The 15,525-nt window shown below is 40.4% G+C and overlaps 1 protein-coding gene across 2 annotated transcripts in view; it reads right to left on the reverse strand.

Moving 5' to 3' along the window:
- Positions 1-659: 659 nt before the first annotated feature.
- The window catches only part of LOC125481149 (programmed cell death 6-interacting protein-like), a 32,592-nt gene continuing 17,726 nt past the window's right edge, over positions 660-15,525 (reverse strand). The window contains exons 7-10 of one of the 2 annotated variants that reach the window (XM_048592332.1): positions 12,225-12,354; positions 9,500-9,559; positions 6,970-7,178; positions 660-2,568 (exon numbers count right to left, since the gene is read on the reverse strand). In XM_048592332.1, the coding sequence (XP_048448289.1) occupies positions 2,406-2,568; positions 6,970-7,178; positions 9,500-9,559; positions 12,225-12,354 (562 nt within the window). In that variant the 3' untranslated portion in view covers positions 660-2,405. The remainder of the gene's footprint in view (positions 2,569-6,969; positions 7,179-9,499; positions 9,560-12,224; positions 12,355-15,525) is intronic. The other variant, XM_048592333.1, reaches the window with a different exon arrangement.

Raw genomic sequence — 15,525 nt, forward strand, 5'->3', positions numbered from 1 at the left:
TCTTCGATGCCTGCCTCTCAGCAAGATAAACCATATGAAGTGCTTAGACCGTGGCAGTCTTGATAGCAATGAAGAAGCCATGAATGCTGTTGTATCTGAGAAATGTTGGATCTCCTACAGTTTTCCTACCCACCATTTGTTTTTTTTTAAATCCTGCAGGCTTTATGCTATACCATGCCTTTAGGTGCCTGGAAAACTGCTGCCTTTCCCTCGAGACATGGTGAAGTTTTCAGTCTGTCTTATGGTTAGTGAAGTTACAGATTATACAGAGTCAGGTATAGTTTATAAAGTGAAACGAAATAACTTTCTACATTGCAATTCAAGGGCTCGCTTCAGAGTCCCACTCAAAGATTCAGAGATACTATTCTAAAAATGTATCTCTTCAATGAATATTGTGCTGCTCAAGGAAAATACTCAATAACAGGTACTTCTGCCATTCACTATCAGCATCAGGAGGAATAGAAGGATAGAAACAAGTGATGTACTAAGAAGGTGGCTCAGAATCTAGCAGTGTAATCTTTGCATTTTCATTCACTTTTATGTTCTGTTTTCTGATTTATTGTGCAACAAGGAACTGGACTGTTTGCAATAACCATATTACTTAGAGTCGATGTCATATTGAAAGATAACTTTTTAAAAGTACTCCAGGTACCAAAAAATACAGATTATAAACTTATTTTTAATGAATGTTTCCAAAATCAAAAAAAAAGCTGAAACATTTGATTTCACTTTCTTCAAAAGGTCATGCATCTTTGACAAAACACTCAAAGGAATGCAAAGATACCAAGAACTGCAGATGTTGGAGTCCAAGTCAACACAGTGTGGAGCTGGAGGAACACACTGGGTCAGGCAGCATCAGATGAGTAGGAAAGTCGATGTTTCTGGTCAGGACCCTTCTTCAGAACTGCCAAGTTTTGTGTACTTTAGTGGAGAAAAAGCATTGGTTGAGGGCATGGATCCTGCGCAGAATGAAGAACAGAAGAGGTCCCTTGCAGGTCTGGGAGAGAGACTCTGAGCTGGGGTAAGGTTGGCTGTTGTGCGAGGAGATGCCAGTGCATGGCTGTGAGCATGGAGCTAAGGATCCGCAGAGAAAACCATTTTTGGAAGCTCTGGATGTACTACAGGCAGCGGTTGTGGTGGTTTGGGTCAAATTGGGATGGTCTGAATGTTGTTTGGAGTCCATTGGGGATAATCCGGCTGCAGAGGCAGTACTGAGTAAGGAGATGTGGCTGTACTACTGGGTGTAGTTAAGTATGTGTTTGAAGAGCTTCAGGGTGAAGATTACCAGAGGCTTGCAGCGGGAGAGAGATCCACTGAGGTGATTTTGGAGGGAGGAGGGCAACTTCTTCGAGGTGGGCATCCTTGGAAGAGGCTTCGCAGTTGGGTTATAAGTCACTCAAAGATACCAAGAACTGCAAATGCAGTGTGGATCTGGAGGAACACAGCAGGTCAGGCAGAATCATAGGAGTAGGAAAGTGAAGAAGCGTCCTGACCCGAAACGTCGACTTTTCTACTCCTCTGATGCTGCCTGACCTGTGTTCCTCCAGCTCCACACTGTGTTGACACAGAATGAAATGTCTGTTGCTTTGAATTAACTACTTTAAAATTATACTTTCAAAATAATCAGAAGCAGTCTTGGAGCAAAAACCGAGAATGCAAGATCTTCTTGAATTTCAAAAAAGTAAATGGTTTGAGCAGTACATTCAATTCATAAATGATTCCAAGCTATTGGATGGCAGGGGAAATTACAATCACTGCAAATAGATTAGTATAGCTAAGAGACAAGTATTTTAATCAAGAACAGTTCTTGCTATTTTGCCTTCCTTCAAGAAACATCAAGTTGGAGATCACTAGGCTTTTGAAAATGAACATTTGTTAGCAACTAAACTGTTATGAATTATTTTCAATGACTACATACTGCAATTAATGCTAAGAACACCAAGTTTCAGTCTTGATTTTTTAATGCAATTATACCTTAATTTACCATAAGATTTACAAGGCCCTGATTAAACAAAACAGTATGTAGGAGATAACTAATTAGAGATAGTATAAGCAAATAAGACCATAAAGTATTATGCAAAGACGGCTATACAAGCACAATCTGCTTTATATTTGTGCAATATTTCAGACCCATTCCCAAAACTGGATTAGAAGAAAAAAAACAAGATATTTCTAATAAGCAGTTTGTACTAAATATGTTTACGCAAAAAAAAATCAGATTTTGCTATGTTACTCCTAGTGTTTGCCATTCTGAAAATAGTTACATTTAGTGCAATCTTAAGATTTTAACAGTACATCTTAATTAGCATTTACCTCAATAATATTCCAAAGTATGCAGTAGATTAAGTATTGAGGTAATTTAAAAAATTAACCACAACATAAGAATCTTAAACACACAATGCGTCTTATTGCTGGTAGAATTGCTGTGGAGGGTAAGGATATCCTGGCTGCTGAGGTGGCTGAGGGCTTTGGAAAGGTGGCTGCCCAGGAGGCTGGTACATGTATGGCACGTTGTACTGACCGTAAGCGTACTGGTTATATGCCATTGGCATAGGCATTGGGTAGTACCTGAAAAATGAAACATGCAAACATAAGAACAAGAATCAATTACATCCAATCAAGCTCAATGTTCTTTTCTATGTCAATGCAAAGTCATATCAGCAGAGTTAGTCACCTCCAAATATGCTGCTCTGAACTCTGACCAAAGCATACTTATGAAGGTAGCACGTAAAAATGTGACCTAACTACTGATGTACACAAAATCAGAATAAAATTATATTAAGTTACCTCAATGTCAGAATTTACTTTTGTCATTGATTCAAAGAGTAAAATCTTGAACAACTAAAGGATTAATTTTTTTTAAAAGAAGAAATTTTTCACTACTTCTTTTCTGTGCATTTTTGCTGGCTTCTGTTGCATTATACATTATGTTAATATCTATTAGCATTGCTACAACTCAGTCCATATAGCTAAACAACCTATATTCCCAAATACAGGTCAAAAATAGCTCTAAGCAATTTAATGAGAGAGAGGAGGGAAGAGCAAAATATGAGAAGTTAAGGAACAAGATTAATTACACTTTATTGTAGATTTCCAGATCATGTGTTTTGAAAGCAGGAATAGACAAAATTTCATTCGTTAGTACAATATTCAAATTTCACTTCATCTGCTGACTTCATTTCATTTCAACTGTACATGTCCAAGCCAACATCTGATTAAGCATTATTACACAAAAAAGATTCAGCAAAAAATCTCAAATATTGATTTACATTGTAATTACTGGATCTTTTATTGTTATACTCTGCAACATCTGGCTTTTTTAATGGCCACCGTTGGTTTGAGCTAGTGTGCTGCAAAAACAGTGTATATTACTTTTTATACCTCTACTCCCAAGACACATAAATGCACTGTATCAAAAATGTACTGTATTAAATGCACTGTGGGAAGACACAGTGGCTTAGCACTGCTGCCTCACAGCACCAGGAACCCACGGGCTGATTCCAGCCATGGGCAACTATGTGGAGTTTGCACATTCTCCCAGTGTCTGCATGGGATTCTTCCAGATTCCTCCCACAGTCCAAAGACATACAGGTTATATGGATCGGCAATGCTAAATTGCCAACAATATCCATGGATGTGCAGGCTAGATGGATTAGTCATGGGAAATGTAGGGTTACAGAGATAGGGTAGGGGAGTGGGTCTGGATGAGATGCTCTTTGGAGGATTGGTGTGGAATCGATGGGCTGGATGGCCTGCTTCAACAGAGATTCGATGAAAAAGGCAGTCAGAAGATAAATTTTTCCAAAGCTAGCCCACAGCATTACATTAGTACTATTTTAATGATTATGTTATATCACGGGTCCATGTCTTTCTGAAAGTAGTTTGCTAATAAGTGACTGATCTTCTGATTGATAGACTGAAATGCTCTTTTTTAATTCCTCAATCAATTAGTAGACTTAAATAATTGCTAACAGTTTTAAATGACTTTTTAAAAAATCTGATTCGATCTGTGAAGATAGGCCAACATTTTGGGGATGCATTTAAAATCACACCATGACAGCTGGTGGAATCTGAATTGATTTTCTTTTGTGAAAGCTCGTTTTAGTAAACATGACCAAGAAATAATCAACGATGGTCATAATGACCCATTTGATTTGAAATGGTCTTTAGGGAAAGAACGAATCTTCCATCCATACCTGGTCTAGCCTTCATGTGACTCCAGATTCATATTAATGATGCTGATTCCTAACCTCCCTCTGAAGTGTCCTAGCAAGCCACTCAGTTCAAAAGCAATTCAGGATTGTTAACCAATGCTGAACTTGCCAGTGATGGCCACATCGATGAAAGAAAAAAAGGAAAATACTGGATTCCTTTGGCCTACAAGATGCTTCTTTTGACAGAATGCATTACTTTGTGAATACATTACAAGTGCAGGGTGGCAGGGCAGCACAGTGGCTCAGTGGCTAGTACTGCTGCCTCACAGTGCCAGGAACCCAGGTTCGATTCCACCCTCGGGCGACTGTCTGTGTGGAGTTTGTACATTCTCCCCGTGTCTGCGTGGGTTTCCTCCCACAGTCCAAAGATGTGCAGGCTAGGTGGATTGGCCATGTTAAATTACCCATAGTGTTCAGGGATGTGTAGATTAGGTGGGTTATAGCCGGATGGGTCTGGGTGGGATACTCTGAGGGTCGGTGTGGGCAGGCTGGGCCGAAGGGTCTGTTTCCACACTGTAGGGATTCTATGATTACAGTAAATGTGATCCACAGAACATTAAGTGATTTAGGATGGCCTGGGGCTAGAAAGCTGGATGCGATTATTATAAAATAATACTCACGAATCAGGTGTCAGGTGTCAGTTTTGTATAAAGGTTAAATTTAATTAACTTCTCCCTTCATTTATAATTGATATAAATACCAATGGTGAGATGATGTAGGACCAGAACTCTCCACAGATATAACCCGATTTCAGTCATTCTCGAGAAGGCCCATTGAAATCGGAGACAAAAATTATACTGAACATTTAATGATGCACACCAATGTGTTTCTTATCCAATTCAATATCTATGACATGGTAAAAGCTGTTGAAACACAATGGGTCTGGGTGGAATGCTCTTTGGAGGGTCAGTGAGCTGAATGGCCTCTTTCTGAAATGCAGGGATTCTATGCTGTCCAGCAAAATTTGCTTATCTCATTTTTGATGCATCATTTTACATGCACGTGTTTTAAAATTCAGATCCTGTCAGTTCAATTTTTCTCCTGCATCAGACATTGCCCCTGTTGGATTCCCATGCAATTGCAGGCACATACTTGTCTACACGGACTTCAGCAAGACTTTTGGGAAGGTTTGCATGGTAGACTGGTTAGTGAGGTTAGATCACATGGGATACAGGGAGAACCAGCCAACTGGATACAAAACTGGCTGCACAGTAGGAGACTGGTGGTGGCTATTGTTCAGACTGGAGGCCTGCGACCACGGTGTGCCGCAAAAAAAAAATACTGGGTCAACTGTTGCTCGTCATTTATTTAAACTATTTGGATGTGAATATAGGAGGCACGGTTAGTAAATTTGCAGATGATACCAAAATTGGTGGTATAGTGGACAGTGAAGAAGGTAATCAACGAGTACAATAGGATCTTGATGAACTGGGCTAGTGGTACTAAGAATGGCAGTTGGGAGTTTAATTTCGATAAATGCAAGATATTGCATTTAGGTAAGACAGACCAGGGCAGGTCTTACACAGTTAATGACAGGGCCCTGGGGAATGTTGTTGAACAGAGGGGTGCAAGTGCATAGTTCCTTAAATGGCTTCACAGGTAGACAGGGTGGTGAAAGCGGTGGACATCAGTCAGAACATTGAGTACAGGAGTTGGAATGTCACGTTATGACTGTGTAAGTCATATAAGCTATTGGTGAGGCCACATTTGGAGAACTGCATGCAATTCTGGGCACCTTGCGAAAGGATGTTGCTAAACTGGAAAGGGTGCAGAAAAGATTTACAAGGATGTTACCAAGACTGGAGGGCTTGGGTTATACGGAGAGGCAGGATAGGCTGGGATATTTTTCCTTGGAGTGTAGGAGGCTGAGGGGTGGCCTTACAGAGGCTTGAAAAATCATGAGCGGCATAGATAAGCTGAATAGGCAAGGTCTTTTCTCCAGGATAGGGGAGTCGAAAATTAGAGGACATAGGTTTGAGGGGAGATGGGAAAGATTTAAAACGGACCTGAGGGGCAACATTTTCACAGTGTGGTGTAAATATGGAACAAGCTGCCAGGCGAAGTAGTAGAGAGGAGTACAATTACAAAATTTAAAAGACATTTGGACAGATACATGGATAGGAAAATGTTTAGAGGGTTATGAGCCAAATATGCATAAAAATGGGACTAGTTCAATTTAGGAAACTTGGTCAGCATGGGATGAGGGGTCTATTTCCATGCTGTATGACTCTATGAATATCAAATGAACAGGCTGCAAATGGTTAGATAAAATACATAACCTCCCAATGAACCAGTTTAAGTTTCCAAATTAAAATTCTGTCCAATTCTTTTTTGGGTGGCAAAATGTGAGAATATACATCACATCAAATGATGCAGGGAAACCAAAGACACTCACATACAAATTAGGTAGCATTTATTCATCAAACTTTGCAACCGGTTCTTAGCCCTTAAGCATATTTGGCAGTAATAGTTTTGCACCAGAATAGGGATGCTTCTAAATCCAAATCTAGCAATTTCAAGTAGCTCAGAAAGAGTACTTAAGTGCCATAAATTGGAATTGTTAGAACTTCAAATGCAGACACCAAGTCGCCTACTTTTCTTTCACCAAGAATTAGGAACAGCATTTCAAGAGAAGTCTAGAAGAATTAAACTAAAACAAAAAACTTGTACTTTTTCCTATCGTGTAATTATTTCATTCCAAACAAACAATGGTTTACACTTAGATTGACAATACTAAAACTCAGTCAAGACCTACCCAGGAAATCCTTGATAGGTAGGATACGGCGGTCCCTGGGCCTGTGATAGCACACCACTGGCCCCAACAGATGCAGGCACAGAAGCAACTGAAGCAGGAGCAGGAGCAGGGGCATTTGTCATTGTAGGAGTTGCAGCTGATGAAGCAGGTGTAAAACTGGATCCAACGGATGGAGGTGGGGGTCGTGCAGGAGGTTGAGGTTTAGGTTGCTGTAAACAAAAAGAGGGCTTAAAAATGAGACTGAAGAAAAATAAAGCCAATTTATAATACAATTTGTTGCTGACCAAATACAAATGTACTTAAATACAAATTCAAAAGAATATTGGCAGTAAACCACAATTCTAACAATGTTCACCAACAATTATTTTCCATAAACATATCTACACCACCACCCATAATAAAGGTAGTTCCAGCAGTGTGGTCCAACTCTGTTACAATAAATTATTTCAGGAGCCTAATGTCACAGGTACCTGATGTAATTTGGAGAGATAAGGCATTCATAATTCTTTTAGTATTAGTCATCGAGTAGTTGTTGTTCTGTTCTGGCAATAATTTAAGAAACTTATATTGCACTGTTTATGCATGCAAATCAAACAGCTACAATATTAACATGACTTTTGGTATAAAAGCATCAACAGTAAAGTAGCAAAGTTGGACACTAGTATGCATTCTCATATTTCAAAGATTTCCTTTGTGGACTACCTACTACAAAATCAAACCTGTTAACACCATGCACACAGGAGAATGGTTAGACCAATGGACAAAAAAATTGCAGTATTTGACATTAATTATTGGGTACTTTTGTTGTGTTTGTGGAGTAATAATGTATTAGAGCCCATGGAACAGTCTCAATTAACTTGTATTAAGCTGTTTTCAAGACTGGAAAATGAATTCCATACGAATTGCACTTTACAGTGTGGGAGAACTTCCAGTTTTAAAATCTACACTGCAGCAACATCCCCTCCCCATTTCATGACACCACGCCAAAGTGGAATGGAACCTGAACCAGTTGACAAAGAGAAGGGAAATACCAAGCGAGGGAAGATGTTGGCTTATGCTAGAAGACAGCAAAAAGCCTGGGGATAGAATATTGAGATGGGAAATGTAGGAAGATTGGGTGCTTGTACTGTGAGGGAGAAACACAGATTGTAAATAAAAGGTTTCATGGTGGAGGCTTAGAGGTTAGTGAGAAACTTGGAATGAGGAAGGAATGAGAAAGGATAATTTTCAAAGGATATCAAAGGATAATTTTTTTTGAAGCTAAATAAAGGGAAACCTGTACATGTAAGATATTTGACTTCCTAAAGGCATTTAATAAGGTACCACACATCAGGCTACTTAATGAGTCCACAGTGTGTGAGGTAGTATGTTAGCATAGATAGAGAAACTTGGACAATAAGCAGAGTTAGGATAAGGGAAGGATTTTCAGATGGCAACTAGTGGAGTGGCACTATTAAGTTTGGGAATGACATAAAAAGTAGTTGGGAAGATGAGTGGTGATGATGACAGAGTCCACAAGTTGGTGAAAACTTGGCAGCTGAAATAGAAATGTGGGAAAATGTGTGGTTATGCACTTTGGTACAAAGATGAGGCATTGAATATTATATAAATGGGGAAAGACACCAGAAAGCTGTACACAAAAGGTATCTGGGGGTCCTTGTACATAAATGACAAAACAAAAATCAAGTTCAGCAGGTAATAGTAAAGGTAAATGGAATGTTGGCCTTTATTCCAAAGGCAATGGAGTGTAAAATAGGAAAATCTTGCTCTCCAATCACTTCTGATGCAGGAAGCCAGATTTGGTGACTGATGGCTAAACAATTTACGTAGCAAATCTGCTCCATTTAAACCTGCGTGAATGGGGCAGATTAATGGAAGAGTATCCATGAAAGAAAATAAATAAAAATGGCAAGATTTGTTGATAGAGGGGAGTGGACACGACAGGAGGACTGACAGAAAATTAAGAGATGGAAATAATGGACAAAGAAGAGGTAAAACAAAAGTTGCAGAGGCTATTTGGTGACAGTTCTTCAATTGAAATGACCTACTCTGATGTTATTCATTTTCATACAGCCTTCCACACTCTTGCATCTCAAAAAGCTTAAAATAACCTTAACTCTTTCTTTTAGGGTTTCAATTCTCTGATCTGAGCAAGGACATCAAGAACTTGACGCCTTGGTTGTTTTCTCAATACTCCTGCTAGATTTGCACAATAGAATTCAATTCTCACTTAGTTTCTTTTTTTGTTTTGTTACTTTGAAGCCACTGATACTGTACTGGTGCTGTCAGCAACAAGACTGGAATTTTCAAACCTGGCATGCTAATAGCAATTACTCAAGATTCATAAGTCAAGAGACACATGAATTCTCTTGTTGGTGTCATAGGCTTTAAATCCAGAAATAGTAAATCCTCTTCCAAGCCCAATTTAGAAACGGGGTCATGATTCTGCCTGAACTCTTGTACCATCACACATACACAACAAAATGTTATTGAAACATTAAAAATAAACTATGAAGTAAAAACTAACTACATTTTCACAACCACCAGTGGATGAAGATGCAGCATGTTCAGGAGGTTGAAGTTTGGATGGCTGGAAAAAAGAACAACTTTAAATGTGACTAAAGAGAATATTACAAGACATGGACATCATAAAACTTGGTAATTTCATGAGATTCTGCTGTCAATGCACAGTGTTGCTGGACATTATCATGAGTCAGACATTGCTTCAATATTCTGACTCCATGTAGCTTGAATGGACTACAGGAAATTATCCTGGTGTCATCATAAAAATATATGCAAACAAAATAATAAATTAAATTGCACAAAAGACATACACAGTAATAAAATTGATTGTGCTGGGGTGTTCAAAATGGACAGATACTTAAAAAAGACAAATTGGTGTCACATGGTCAACTTCAAGTAGGCTAATAATTTGGAAGGAAAGAGATTTGGGACGACTACTCAAAATACAATTAAAAGCTAGATAGCGATACTGCACTCAAATTTGTTTTTAAAAATCTTTCAAACATTGAGATTGCAGTCAGAAAGCACGACAGAATTTTATTCATGGGAGAAATATTTAGTTTTCACAAAAGGTTGGTAATTAATTTGAAGCTACTGTTTAAAGATAAATCACCAAATAAACTCACCAAGGAACAAAAGGAATTTGAGTAGCTCACAATAATTAGTTTTCTAAACAAGTTCCATGGCAATCAATGAAATTGTTCATGTTGGAATTTCTACAGCTCCACAAGCTATAAAATTGGCCTCAATGTTTGCTCTAAGCTGAGGGGTCCAATCTACCTGACTTGTTAAGTCTCAAAAATATGAGCAAGTGAAACTAACATTTTATAGAGAAACACAAGTAGTATTTGCCACTAACAGGATGTTGCTATCAAGCCAAAAATACTCTGCCAACCACATAAATGAACAATGTATTTTATCAATGTCAGTGCTGCTGAGATGTCAGGTTTCCAGGCCATATGTCCCAATGACTGACTGGGTGGATCATTCTAAACTGCATGCCTCTTTGGTTGTTCACAGACATTAATTGCAAAATCAAGAACTTAGAATCAAACCCATTGTTGGAACCTAAGTTCAAAAGCACTTACTCAATGCCAAGAGTGTGAAGAGATAAATTACAAGCAACTATTATATAATATTACATATTTATATAATGATTTAGAAGAGAATTTAGGAGATATGATTACTAAGTTTGTGGATGACACCAAGATTAGCGAACAGTGAAGGAAATTATCTGAGAGTGCAGTGAAATTGTGATCAACTGGGCCAGTGGGCTGAAGTATGGCACATGGAATTAATTTAGATAAGTGCAAGATGTTGCATTTTGGTAAGGGAAATCAGGGCAGGACTTACACAGACAATGGCAGGGCCCTGGGGAATGTTACAAAACAAAGATCTAATGTTACAGGTTCTTAGTACCTTGAAAATGGAGTTATAGGTAGGTGGTGAAGGTAGCTTTCAGCATGCTTGTTTCATTGGTCACAGCATTGAGTGTAGGAGTTGGGAGGTCTTGTTGCAGCCGTACAAGACGTTGGTGTGGCAACATTTGGAGTACTGTATGCAGTTTTGGTTGCCCTACTATAGAAAGGATACTGTTAAACTAGAAAGAGTGCAGAAAAGATTTGCTAGGGTGTTACCTGGGCTATAAGGTTTGAGTTATAAAGGAGAAGTTGGGTAGGCTGGGACTTTTCTCCCTAGAGCATTAGGAGATTGAGGGGTGATCGTATAGAGGTCTATAAAATAATGAGAAGCACACGTAAGCTAGATAGCTGACAGCTTTTCTCCATAGTAGGGGAGTCTAAAACTAGAGGGCATAGGTTTAAGGGGAGAGATACAAAAGTGTCTGGGGTCAATTTTTTTTTTTTTTTTAAATATACACACAGAGGTTGGTGAGTGCCTGGAACAGGCTGCCAGAGGTAGTGGTGGAAGCGAGTACAATTTTGTAATGAGAAACATTTAGACATACATGGATGAGATAGGTGTGGAACGATATGGACCAAAAGCAGGCAAATGGGACTAGCTTAAGTAGTGAAATATGAGCAGGATGGGCAGTCGAAGGGCCTGTTCTCATGGTGTAGACCTCTGTGAATCTCTAACTCAAGATCACCTATCAGGCTTGTGGTATGCTTCACTTGCGCTTGCTACAGTTGGAGCAACAGCAGGACAAGAGCATTTGTGGTTTGTTTAATACAGCTGCAAATTAATTTGAAATTTTTTTTCAAGATAAACTATGTTAAGGCCCAACAAGCAACCCCAATAAATGACTATGAATTGCTTAAAAATTAAATAGAAACTGAGTTATTTAACACAAAGTAATCAGTTTTGAGGAAATTTGAAAAAAATATAAATTGATAAAGCTTTAATGATGATGTGCACATTCGTGACTGTGTGCCCAAACAAAGTTTAAATTTTAGACTTTCCTCAAAGACGCCTGCAAACGATTGCAATCAACAGAAACTCTGAATGATGAGTATTTCATTCTGAGGCAGCAACTTACTTCGCTGGCATGGTCAGGTTCCAGTGCGATGTTTTTAAATCAATCAGCCAAAACATCCTAGAAACTACAGTTGCACATAATTTGGGCTTAAAAGTTCCAAAACCTTTCATGGGTTGTGCCGACTTTGGATAGATTGCTTTGTAGAAAATCAACCCGAGCTGAACAAGTGTATATGCTTCCAGCTACTTAACTCTCAACTGACATTAATCACAATTATTTTGATCAGTCTACTTACAAATACATTTCTGGGTGCAGGAGTTGGAACAGCTGGTGTGGTTCCTCCAACAGAAGCAGCAGTTTGGTATGCAGGTGCTGCTGGAATATTAGGTGCACTGGGTTCTCTGGCTATGCTCTGTTGTAAATCCCTGACAGAGAACAAAGAAGTATGAACCTGAATGTCTAAGTTTGTCTTTTTTGTCACAAGAGTTCAGTCACATTCACAACTGCGTAAAACCAGATTCAGGTAAAGAGAAAATAAGGGAGTGCAGGGATCTGTGTGGGATGTCTCGAAATCATGATGTTACCAAATGTTTTAGAGCTACTTCATTCCTTATATGACATTGGATAGAATTTGCTGCCAATCCAATTTGCAGTAGGACATCCAGCTTCTGGAATTTGTTCCATCATTCAATCAAGTCAAGACTGATCTGCATTTTAACTTTGGCTCTATATAACTGTTTCTATCCTCTTCTACCAAAAAACAACTGAGTTAGAAACATTAATTGAGGTAGCATGCACTGTTTTGTCCTACATCCATAGACATTCCTCTGTTCATTATCGAGTTAATTCAGCATGAAACAATCAGATTTCCTCCTCTGAGCTACTCGTAACAATCCCTTAATGACTTTCTCTCAGTTCAGATTTCTCTACATCCTCTGTAACTGGATCCTTGACTTCCTGACCGATAGACCACAATCGGTAAGAATAGGTGACAACAGCTCCTCTACCATAATCTTCAACACCAGTGCCCCGCAAGGCTGTGTACTCAGCCCCCTATTATACTTGTTTTATACACTCATGGCTGTGTTACCAAATTCCACCCCAACTCCATCTATAAGTTGGTAACAACACCACTGTTGTAGGTCTGATCTCAAACAACGACGAGACAGATTGCAGGAAAGAGACAGTGCTTAGCAGCATGGTGTAAAGACAACAATCTCTCCATCAACGTCTACAAAATGAAGGAACTGGTCATTGACTTCAGGAAGCCGAGTATAGGGCACGCCCCCATCTGCATCAATGGTGCTAAGGTGGAGATGGCCGAGAGCGTCAAGTTCCTGAGAGTAATGATCACTAACAATCTATCTTGAACCACCCATGTCAATGCAACAGCCAAGAAAGCACAATGTCTCCACTTTCTCAGGAATCTAAAGGAAATTCGGCACATGCACAAGACTTACCAATTTTTACAGATGCACCATAGAAAGCACCTTACCCGGATACATCAGTGTCGCTACGCAGTTGCTCTTCCCAAGATATAGGGTACCTACATCCAAGACACAAACCACACCCTCCACCTCTTTGATAACTTCAAGTTCCCTGACCCCCAGCGCTTCATCTTTACTATGGACATTCAATCCCTTTACATGCCCAACAAGGACAGCCTACAGGCCCTCAGGTTTTTCCTCTCCAACAGACCCATCCAGTCCCCCGCCTCCAGTACCCTACTTCACCTCGCTGAACTAGTTCTCACTCTCAATAACTTTTCCTTTAATTCTTCCCACTTTCTCCAAATCCACGGGGTTGCCATGGGCACTCACATGGGCCCCAGCTATGCCTGCCTGTTTGCTGGTTATGTTGACCAGTCCCTCTTCAGTACGTATATCGGTACTGTTCCCTCAACTCTTTCACTGTTACATTGATGACTGCATCAGTGCTGCATCCTGTGCCCAGACCAAACTGGAGCAGTTCATTGACTTCGCTAACAACTTCCACCCCACCCTCAAATTCACTTGGTCTATCTCAGACACCTCCCTCCTCTTTCTTGACCCGTTTCCATTTCTAGCAACAATTTACATACCAACATTTACGATAAACTGAGACTCCCAAAGCTACCTATACAACAACTCCTCCCATCCTGTATCCTGCAAAAACTCCATCCCGTTTTCCAATTCCTCCGTCTCTGCTCTGACGAGGAGGCGCTCCACTCCCAAGCATTCCAGATATCTGCCTTTTTCAAACAACACTCTTCCCTTCCCCATCCCCATTATCTCGACTGCCCTCCAGCACGCTTCCTCCATTCCCTGCTCCACAGCTCTCAACCACCATCCACTCTGAAAACATAAGAAAGATTGGGTCCCCCTTGTCCTCACTTTCCATCCCACCACCCTCCGCATCCAACGTATCATCCTCAAATACTTCTGCTAACTCCAATTAGACCCCACCACCTGGAACATCTGCTACTCCCTACCCCTCTCTGCCTTCCGCAAGGACCGTTCCCTTTGCCGCTCCTTAGTTCGCACCCACTCCCCACTAACCACTCCAGCCCGTTCAGTACCTTCCCTGTAACCATAAAATATGCAATACCTGCCCACACACCATGTCCCTCTCCTCCATCCAGGGCCCTAAACAGCCCTTCCATCTGAGACAGAGCTTCTCCTGAATCTCCTCCAACCTGGTCTATTGCATCCCGATATGGTCTTCTGTATGTCGGTAAGACCAAACATAGACTAGGTGACTGGTTCGCCGAGCATCCCTACCTGGCCCCTAACAGCCAACCTAACCTCCTGGTCACTCAATTTCAACTCCCTGCCCCAATCCCCCTCCAACATGTCCGTCCTTGGCCTCCTCCAGTGTTGCAGCGACTTGGAATGCAAATTTGAAGACCACCACTTTATCTTCCATCTGGGCACCCTACAGCCTGGAGAGGTCAACCTCAAAGTTTTCCAATTTCAAATAACCTTCCTACCCTTCCCTGCCTCCCTTTCCAGTCCCACCTCCTCCCTTCCATTCCACCTTCTGACCCTCCTTTCCAGCAACCAACCGGATTTATCCCCCCCATCGACCAACCAGGTCGTACCCGTCACCAGTCTTCACCTATCACCAGTATTCCACCTCCATCCCTCCCCCCACCTTTATCACCGTACCCCCACATCCAGTCCTGAAGGGTAATACTCAAAACGTTGAGTGCTCCTTTCTGGCAGATGCTGCCTAGCCTATGCTCTTCCAGCCTCCTGTTTGTCTACCTTGGATTCCAGCATCTGCAGTTTTTTTGTCTCCACTCATGAGCAGATTCAAGATCAGCTTCTTCCTTACTGCTTTAACACTTTTGAACAGACCCTTCAAATGTTAATTCTGATCTCTTTGCACCTTCTCTGTCGCTGTAGCACTTTTCTGCACTGTTCTGCTACCCTGGTGCACTTTGTATGGCACAATCTGTCTGTATAGAACACAAAACAACACTTTTCACTGTATCTTGGTACACGTGACAACATTAAATTATTGTCCTTTATTGCAGATTGCAATAACTTGCTAGATCAAATGCTAGACTAACAAGTCTATAGTTAACTGGTTTCTCACTAACTATTATTTAAGAA

The sequence above is a fragment of the Rhincodon typus genome, unplaced genomic scaffold (genome assembly GCF_021869965.1).
Source record: "Rhincodon typus isolate 14 unplaced genomic scaffold, sRhiTyp1.1 hic_rhity00001029, whole genome shotgun sequence".
Taxonomy (NCBI): domain Eukaryota; kingdom Metazoa; phylum Chordata; class Chondrichthyes; order Orectolobiformes; family Rhincodontidae; genus Rhincodon; species Rhincodon typus.